We start from the raw sequence: 10,348 nt of genomic DNA on the forward strand, positions 1-10,348 counted from the left end.
ATGCAAATTATTAATACTAGCCTCTGAGCACGCGCTTATGCGCGTGCTCAGAGGTTAGTACTACTATTTAAGGGGCTGCACCTATTTGAATCGGAATTTTTTATTTCCAAAATACCCCTATTTCCCTAGGTTTAAGTAGAGACAAAACTAAATAATAATTTGGTAAAACTACATCTTTTAACTCTTGCAAAAACGTTGCCTATAAAATAGGATTGAGAAGTTCCAATAACCCACCGTTCCCCTCAAAAAATAATTACACAAAAAAAAAACAAAAAAAAAAAAAAAAAACCTTCCCACAATCCCAATTCCCACTACCCATTTTTATAGTCGGAAAATAAAAAATCACAAAAAAAAAAAAAAAACCCATGTGTAATTCAAAAGATACAACCAACCAGGTATTCAATCTTACCACCGTCACACCTCTCTCTCAAAAAATAAAAACTCAAAGCTATCCACAAATGGGTTAAGTTGGGTTGAATTTTTTTTTAGCCTTGACATATACTGCTTTCTGTTTTGGTTGCATGATAGAAGAAAAGTGAAACATTCGTTAATTTTTTGTTCTCATGCATCCACCAATATAAGAATATATTTATACACACTTTTTACATTTTCCATTATAATGCATTTGTGAGTGAAATAATTTTTTCATCATACTCCCAGATTTTTTGTGATTGAAAAATGTAATAATTTCAAATTATAATGGAATTGCATTGAGTTGGAAGCAGAACATTTAGATTGTATAAAAAAATTATAATTTTATGATTGTCATTATTATCTTATTATTGAGTTACAAAAATGTATTTAATTAATTTTAACATTTATCTACCTGAAAAAATCTAAACGAAACAGTTAAGTAGAAAAGCAAAGCAATTTCTAGTTAATAATTGCAACAAGAACTCTGATGAGTGATGATAAATTACTACAACTAAACAAATTGACTCGTATCTTATTTACTCATTTGAAAGCACGTAATCCAAACAAAGAAACAAATAAATAAAGCCCATAAGCTTTTTGCAGGTAAGTTGAACCTTCATAAAATTTCAAACAACTAACATCCAGGTTTAAATCTCCATCCTCCATCGTAACCATCAAATTTTCAAATAGAAAAATAAAATAAAATTCCTAGCAATGAACATATGAGTCCATCCAAGAGAGATTCCTTAAATAGTTGATGCAAAATTATGTCCTGGTAAAGACGTGGTCCCCTCCCATCTTGCCTCGAAGTTTCTTTGGAAATTGGCCTATTGGAAGGGAGTGATAGAGGTACATTGCTAAACTTGTGCTTTTCCTTTCAGCCGAAAATTTTAAATTCTTGTGCATTTCGGCATTTCCTCAACTAGCCTCTAATAATTTCAAGTCTGTCTCCCAACCAAATTAAGGGCATCATACAAAAACTTTCTCTACTGCAACTTTGTAACTCATAACCTTACAATCATGCACACACAAAAATGCATAACGAAAATGAAACCAAAAACTAAACTTTTTTATTTAATATTATGCCTAAAAATAATATTCCATTGTATAGGAGGACAAATTAATTCTTCAAACTCTTCCACAACTGAAATCTCCGACAAGAGAAGGGCGCTAGATGATAAATTACTAAAACAACAACAAATGAACCATATATGATACGGGAGCCAAAATACTCAGTATATGGGCTCAGAAATATACACCATTATTCCCCAAGAAAACTGAACTAAACCTGCAAAAAGCTTGCATACTTGGCACCCAGGAAAAGCCGTTGAATACAGAGCAGGGCGTTTTTGGTAACCTCAGGATTCTCATGGTTCATCAATTTCATCACCCTTTCCTTGGCCTTGAGGTCTGTCACAATAATCCGCCCAGCCGGATGATGCTGGATGAACTGTGAGAGATCGTAGCAAGCAACAGCCAAAGTCCTTGGATCATTTGATGTATCCAAAATTGTAATGAGGACCCTCAAAATCTGTAACAGAAGATCATACATTAGCACTAAACTTTTGTTATTGGACTGAATTGTCAAACTGAGAGAGCAATCATAAAACAAAATCTCAATTCTAAAAGTGCCATACAACCTCATGCTTTTCTTTAATGAAATTGTATTTATGCTCTGTAACTCAGTGGCCAGAACTATGGGGAAGTTGGTCGGAAACTATTTGCACACTAACCATTTTAAAAAAAAAAGTACCATATACCATCCATAGAAATAATGGTATAACAAAAATCACAAAAAATCAATACTGAGTGAGTGATTGTGTGTGTTTGGAGATGGTATATGGTGTTTTCGCTCCATACAACATCACATAGTGTGTGTCCACATACCATTTACTGAGTGTGATGATGCATGTTTGCTTGTGTTCAACATATCTACCAGCAAATATTGGTTCAAAGCAAGGTTCAAGAGGGGTCCCAAAGCCACTAGTCACAAGAAAAGGTTAGGGTTTACGTTTTTGGCAAATCCATTGGACAATATAGATTGTTGAAGTATTGGATGCCCCAGGACATAATATACCAAAAGGTAAACTATCAGTAAAACAATTGTTTAGTACTTACTAGCTTCTTTCAGAAAAGTAGTGGTAGAGAGGAAAAAATTGGGCAAGGGAACCTTAAGTACCTGGAAATCATTCTCTTCAAAGTTCTTAATGTTATCACGCCAAAACAAGTTATCTTTGTGCATAGGAGACCAGTCAAGTTGACCGAGGAGGACTTCTTGCTTGTACTTATCAAAGGAACTCAATTTCTTAATCTTGTCCTTCAGCCCTTCCTCTAGTTGATTCAGAGCCTCCAACAGGTCCTATGAAATATTTCAAAATAAATTAGAAGAAAAGAGCACCATAGATAACATCATTGTGTATAAGAATTAAGATTATGACTCAGGCACAGATGTTGGTCATCTCACAATTCTCTTAGTCTTAGCAATTAGTATTTTCTCCATGCAAATGAAATGACTCACCTTAAGAATTCATAAAGTCATGTCATGATCTTGCATCCAATACCAAAATGAATGATAGCAGTAGAGAACAGTACACAATAGATTTAGAATATGACAAGAAAAGAATCCATTACCTAGTTAATAACAAATGTAATAAGATTTTGCAACAGTTCAGCAAAATGCAGAAAAGTAAATAATCACTAATAGCATCAAAATTGAGACCATCCCATCAAAGTTACCATGATGACACCCTGGACATCATAATTCAAATTTCCCACAATAGCACAACTAATCATGGTAGTATCCGACTTTCATATTTATTTGGTAAAAGGTAGATCCTTATTTCAATTTTTAGTATGAGAATAGTTAAGAAGCACATTCTGACTCTGTTCAATCAAATACTATTTAATTAGAGAAACTTATGAGATCTGTAGACTTAAATCAAGTTTCAAGGTACAGAATACTGGCTACCAAACAATAACATGGTCATAATATGATCAGCATAAAAGAAGAGGGTGTCCAAATGAATGAAAAAGTAACACAATTATAGATGAAATGAAAATATGCCCGCAATTTTTTTTTTTGATAGGTAATAAAAGGTAGCATTCTGAGCTTATAATTGGGGCAAAGATGCCTATAAATTGATTTGGTGATGAGCAACTAGAACCAATTACTGTCCCAGCAAAAGAAAAAGAGAAATTTAATTCAAGTTGTAACAAAGTCAAAGAAATGTGGATAAGAATACATGTTCAGAAGGGGAAGGAAAAAAAATTGTCCCATTTTTTACGCAAAACAATTGCCCTATATAGAGACTGTAGCAGAGAAAAAATATTGTAGCTTACGCCAAGTACAGGGTATAAGGAACTGGGTCTAGTTAAGTATACAATTTACAAGCTTTGTTCATGGACTGTTGGACAGCAATATTGATGATAATGATGAATTCTTCTACCAATTGATACTTACTAGAGTCAAGGTAATACCATAATAGTTGATTGTTTAATAGATTCATAATAGCAAATGTTAAATTCAATGGAAGACCACAGCAGACATAATTCTCTCACCTCATCACTCCATGCTTGTGCTTTCAAGCTTTGAACAATTTGTGGCAGACCATGGTCTATCATTTGAGCACCAAATGCCGCTTTGGAAAGCAAGTTCCTAAGGGTCAAGACAACAACTCTGACAACCTAGCAAGAATTGGAGAGCCAACATTTAATATCAGATATAATATATATATATATATATATAGAGAGAGAGAGAGAGAGAGAGAGAGAACAATCTTTTTTAGTCAGTACATAATTGTAACTAGAAGCTTATATTACATGCATGAAATCTGCTTTTCAGACAACAGTGTGAATATTGTTCCTTGAGCCCCAAAAATATAAGAACAGACTTTTTTTAGTAGTAATTTTTATGTTAGGTAAATATCCATGCACCTGAGGGGATTTGCAACCCCATCCCCACAAACCGCCCCATACTTATGGGGGAGTGGAAGTGCCATTTGGCCCAAAGGTGGCAATATAGGAAAGCTCAAAAAGTAAACTGCAACTTATAAACATCAACCAGAAAAGATAGTTGAAATGAACTCAACAGACCAAAAACTTACCTTCTCCTTTGTGGAACTCTTAACAACATCTATGAGGCGAGGCAGGGCTCTTGAAGTAGCCAAGTACTCAACCGCAGGTTCATAGTATGACAAAAGCCAAACACAGAGACAAGTTTCATACAGAAGCTGTAACAAAGAGAAGCAGTAATTTCAGGATTATTAAAGTTAATTTTTACTTCAAGAACTCCAAGCTTGCATGAAGGTACAACTAGGATGGAACAGTTTTTATTGGAAAAAAATTGACACTTTCTAGCCATCCAAAACAAGAAAAACTTACCTGAATTGATTGCTGGGTGGATGCTGGAGAAATTAAAGGAATGAGCAACTTCACCCCATCTGCTTGAACAAAGGAGGATCTGACCATGGGTTCCTTAAGTAACATAGCAAGGCAACTGATGGCAGTTGGGACACCACGACTAGGATGGGAAGGCTTCTTCAGCTGCATGTGACATCAGGCATCAGGACCAGGTGATGACTAAACCCTTTAACTTATACTAACATTAAAACCATAACAAAATAAAATGCAGAATTATTCAGAGGTGAATACCCTAGATGGAAACACTTCTTGAAAATGACACAATTGACGATACCACTAACTTTACTTATATCTTTACAATTTGTTGTGTTTTGGCCCGCTTTGATGAGTTTTCATTACGTTAAGTTTTACTTCAGTATTAGTGTTTCCTGGATCACTCAACAATATCCCCGAAAATTATAGAAAGAAGTAGATCCACAAGTATTTACCTAATTTGCAAACCAAATACACATACTACTGGAATTTTTTTCCTCCTTTTTTGATAAGTGAAATGGTGGGCGAGTGAAAAACATGCCACTGGAAATATTTGTACAACTTCAAGCCTTTCACTATTTTCTTTGTATTTCCACCTCCAGAGTTTCTTTACATTCACATATAACATGAGCAAGATTCAGTACACATGTTACCTTCAATATTGGACAAGAACCAAGAGCTTTTAGATATAGAGTGTGGAGTTTTGTGCTAGCATGCTTAATGTGGACTTTGAGGAGGGAGAGAAACAGAAGAACCTTTGGGGGAAGAGAGCTGTCAATAGAGAGGGGCAAAATTGATGTTTGTTAGCTCTTAACTCCATTGGTTATTGGTAGATGAGGGTAGACCATCCAATGTTTTAGACTTTGTTGATTCTTTGTATTTTGGTTGTTCTTACAATTGAGTATACAACCCAGTCTGCATAACTGTCTCCAGGAACCGTTATACTCTTTTTCTTAGTATTTAGTACAATTTCTTGTTACTTTTAGGAGGAAAAAAAAAAAACAAAAGATCTTTTTTCTTTAAAATGTTGCAAATTCACATGTTTAAACTTAAGTCCATATATCTACATATCTAGCTTATGCAAGAATGTGCATTTGAAAAACAATTGCCAAATTTGACAAGTTGATGTATGTAACATTATGCTATCCTTGGTATAAGTTTCTCAAAGAATGTCCAATAATCCGTGTTTTTCAAATGACATTTAGACATATATACGCAGATGGCATGCATTAATGGATCATAAGGATCAGTTGGATCTTGGAAGCATTGCTTATTCATATGCCGTTTGATTGGTCCTTTGTGTGGGGTCTTACAAATAGCAACACTTATGGATTTTACAGAATCATTTCTATTTCGTCCATAGTTTTTTGTAATTCTGTTACTTATCAAAAAAAAAAAAAAAAATTGTAATTCTGTAAGGTCATGGAGTGCTCATCATCTTGAGCATGATGTAATCTACTTTATTAATAATGCTTATTACTTACCAAAAGAAAAAAAAAAATTCTACACTTGTATCAATAAGCTGTCAAATATGCAAAATATCTATCTTTTGTATTGCCTCAGGAGAAGAACCACTGAGCTATACACACTAGACTGCCTCGAGACAAGAAAACTAAAGTAGTCTAATGATAATAGGAATGCAAAACCTTTCTATTTCCGGCAGATATGACACACAAGAACAAAATTGAAGACTTTGGTTCAAAAATTACACGATTACTTACTTATCAAAAAAAGAATTACACGATTACTCGTCTTTCAACTTGAATGTTAATTGCATGCTTTAGAAAACTCTTAATGCGAAATGTGGTATTTAGATCTTTAGACCAGAAACTGAATGTAACAAGACAAGACCACTGTTGTCAAACATTCATGCAAACAAAAAACAAAGCCCACATCAACTTAGGCAGAATATAATTTCATATGCAATACAAGTAAAATTAGAGCTGCACAATGTGTGAAGTTCTTATAAAACTTCTCTGAGCAAAAATTGAAACTAAATGAGGAAAGAAAGCTCTACAAACCAGTACGATCTAGCATTAACATTAATACTACAAAGGCATTGTTTACACTATAACACACTCAACAACATTGGAGGGATGTGACTGGAGGATTGCATAAAAACTAATCCTTTTTGTTTTAAAGTGGGAAAAAAAAGTGACATATCACTATAGTCCATCAGCACAATAAGGTTTGGTTTAGCTTTCTAAAGGTCACAGAGGTAAGTTGTAATTAGGGCACTTCACAGTGAGGTAAATTGAAATTAGCCAATGCTCTTATTAGCAAAGCCCAGGCAACTAATTAATGCTATTGGAGTCTACAGAGGAACTGAAATTCCCAAGCATGAGCCTTTTTGTATGCAAACCGCCTACAAAAAAAAGATGTATGCAAACCTGTTCACAAAGCCATTCTACCAATCCTTGCAATACATCATCAATAGAAGTGGATTTTTTCTTTGAATTTGAGGCTTCTCCATTTGCAATGATGCCATCCTGGATTTTTGGCCTAGAACTATAATCACAGAAAAACAAAAGAGAGTCACAGTTAGCAAAAAGGTATGGCATACATTAGTTAATTTCAGAAAATTTGCACTTCACTTTACAGATGGATCACATTTTATATACCTTACTATTAAAGCAACTATCTTACAGCTCTTCTCTTGTATGAACCAATTACCCTTCCATAGCAATCTGAAAGTGAACAAACATTGGATCCTTTTAGATTTCATCAATTTGAAAAACACAAGAAAAACAATCAAAGAAAACAATCACCAAAATGTCCAAGAGTGTTGTTGAGCTACTTTATGGATGGAGGAATTGGTTTGGTGAACCTTCTTTATTTGTTTGGAATTTAGTTTCATTATGCCCATTGAGTGGCGGGAGAGGAACCAGTATACTTTTGAGGATGTGGATGCCTTCATTGCTCAATTGAAATTGTCTTTCCTTAGAACCTTGTTTGAATGGTCTTGTGTTTTAGGCCATAGTGAGATACATTTTATTGTAGAATCGATTGATTCTCTTTCTTTTAGATTGCAATTATCAAATATTTTATCTCTTTTGGTCTACTTTGTGTATATTCCTATGTGCATATATTTTGTTTCAATAAAAAACTTTCATTACTTATCAAAAAATATATATTCCTATGTGCATATGGTTATTCCTTTTCTTCAATAGAATTTTATTACTTAAAAAAAAAAAGAGTACTTACAGCTACAAATAATCTTTGAAAGGAGGTTGGCTTCATGATATGAAACTTAAAGAGAAAGCAAAAGTTACGAGAAAATTCAGCTAAAAACCAACTCAAACAAGAAAGGAAATGTGTGTAATTGAAGTAGAAAAAGAACTAGTAAAAATACCACTTTTAACACAAGAAAATATTCCATGACTCAAATTTTGATTATGACATTCTTGGAAGAGATGCATCAATTAGATCATTTGGTAATTCGATATATAATCCACAAACACATACACCAGGGGGGGAGGAAGCCATAAACACAAGTGCATACTGCTTAACACTCCAAAACGTTTAGTTCACAACTTAACTTAAGAAAGGTTCATAAGTATCTTCACTGGCAAGAGACTTGTCATGGAAAAATCTTGCTCTTTTTGGGTTTGCTGTCAAAGAAAATAAATGATATTAATTTTTTTATATTATATACATAATAAAAGACCAAAATCTTCCAATTACCTGTAAGCATTTCATCAACTAACGCCAGAACATATTCTACAGTTTCCTCCTTATAAATGTCACGTAAAATGCTAACAAACACCCGAACATAAGCTGGACCATCCTGCCACATTCCACTTGTTAATATCATTGTAAAGCAAACACAAGTCATTCTTGCACTCTGATACAGGCATAATTTTCAATGAAAATTATGGTTACACATCAAAAGTATACAATAATGTGGTTGTAAGGTATGAGGAATATAAAATTATTTTTAAAAATCACAAGATAAAAGAGAAGGTCCAAAGATTCTGAATATTATAAAATTTGGCAAAACTAATACCCACTTCAAAAATCATGACAGCAAAGAAACATTACATCATCCAGAAGTTGTGCTCTATAGCTTTCTGGTCTATTATCATAACGCCTTAGCAGCTGAAGGCTTGTTCCTGAGATGAGCTTAGTCGTCATGTACGTCTCCCATGGTATGTCCCTCTTCAAGACCTAGACAAATGGAAGAATAAGTTAATCCAAGCAGATATCTTTACCTAATCAACTTATGTAGATAACGAAATGTTCATATTAGATTAATAAATTAAATTCTATATTGAGCAGGGCAATATGGGTGCAACACCACAACAGATTACATGATCAACAATTAAAAAAAAAATTCAAGCGTAAACAGGTCAAGAAATTTTATTCTGCAAATTTCTCATTCTGAGGAGGAATATCTGTTTTTCAAGGAATTGATTTCAAACTAAATCAAGGTCCCTTTAGCTGATCCTTCACTTTCCTTTTATTTTTTTTCCTTCAGTTCTCATTCAAATAAGAATATTCTTCAATTGTATAAGGTTTACAGAACTTTTTGTTTTTTCCAAATAAGATATTGACACTTATAAAATTGCATTTCATAATAATACTATTACATAAAACAGGATAAATGTTTCTTAACGATACGCAGCTTAAAATGTCACGCCACTTCTTCATCTTTTCCACTTTTTTTAAATTTCATACATCTGCACTTCATACTTTCTAATATATTTTTGTTCTCTTCTTATTTTGACACTTGTGTAATTAAACAAAATAAAAAATACTAACTTTCTTTCAATTGTTCATTTTGGTTAAAAATTTGCATAATCCAAATGTGAAATAAGTACCAATCACCACAAGACTTTTTAACCAGTTCCAATTTCTTACAACAATGTGAAAGTTTGAACCAGTGCTTCACAAGCAAATCATTCTCATATACCTTTTTATACTAAATCCAATTCCAGTGTTCATCCAATAAATTACAAAATGCCATGATCCAAAACAAGTACACATTGATACAAATAAGAAAACCCAATTGGAAAACAAGTAAATCCCACTTCAAATAAAAAAAAAAACATTAATTTACCCAAAAAAAAAAAAAAAACAAAAAGCAGAGTGGATCACCAACCTGTTCTGTGTTTAACTCAGCTTGGTCCATATTTACTGAATACCCACTTGAAATTATACCACAACTTCACCAATTCCAACACCTAAACACCAAAATAATTATTCTTAATAAAAAGAGCTTCAAGCAAAGCATCCATACAGTTAATTGGAATTTAGAGTACCACATATCATTGATCAACAAAAAAACCCCACAAATCAAATCTGAAAATGAATTCAATAAATTTCAGTGACAAATGCAGAGATTTGGGGATTGGGAAAATTGAGAACAAACTTTCAAATCTAGCAAAGCGGAAATGTGATTCAAAATCCTCCCAGATTCACTAGAAAAATAAAATTGTGAAGGCCTTTTTGATGAGTTTGAATTTCTACAAATTCAGTGTAATGATTAGAGGGAGAGATTGGGATCGATAGCTTACCTGTGTTTTTGTGTGGTGGTGTTTTT

The 10,348-nt window shown here is 33.4% G+C and overlaps 1 protein-coding gene across 1 annotated transcript; it reads right to left on the bottom strand.

Annotated features, from left to right (window-relative positions):
* Nucleotides 1-1,462: 1,462 nt before the first annotated feature.
* LOC112039738 (V-type proton ATPase subunit H) lies at nt 1,463-10,348 on the bottom strand. The gene is made up of 12 exons (XM_065759656.1): nt 10,323-10,348; nt 9,908-9,989; nt 8,848-8,973; nt 8,491-8,593; nt 8,351-8,417; nt 7,428-7,499; nt 7,197-7,314; nt 4,795-4,956; nt 4,518-4,643; nt 3,973-4,098; nt 2,594-2,773; nt 1,463-1,945 (listed from the first exon to the last, which is right to left on the bottom strand). Exons 2-12 carry the CDS (start codon nt 9,935-9,937, stop codon nt 1,697-1,699), a joined length of 1,359 nt encoding a protein of 452 aa, XP_065615728.1. The 5' UTR covers nt 9,938-9,989; nt 10,323-10,348; the 3' UTR covers nt 1,463-1,696.

The sequence above is a fragment of the Quercus suber genome, unplaced genomic scaffold (assembly GCF_002906115.3).
Source record: "Quercus suber isolate HL8 unplaced genomic scaffold, Cork oak 2.0 scaffold_336, whole genome shotgun sequence".
NCBI lineage: Eukaryota > Viridiplantae > Streptophyta > Magnoliopsida > Fagales > Fagaceae > Quercus > Quercus suber.

Excerpts from the sequence above, each read along its gene's own strand:
- LOC112039738 (XM_065759656.1), bottom strand. The coding sequence starts at position 9,937 with ATGGACCAAGCTGAGTTAAACACAGAACAG. Across the intron at positions 8,594-8,847 it reads GAGCACAACTTCTGGATGAT|GATGGTCCAGCTTATGTTCG; the intron begins GTAATGTTTCTT and ends GGAATGTGGCAG. Across the intron at positions 8,418-8,490 it reads AGTTGATGAAATGCTTACAG|CAAACCCAAAAAGAGCAAGA; the intron begins GTAATTGGAAGA and ends TTTCTTTGACAG.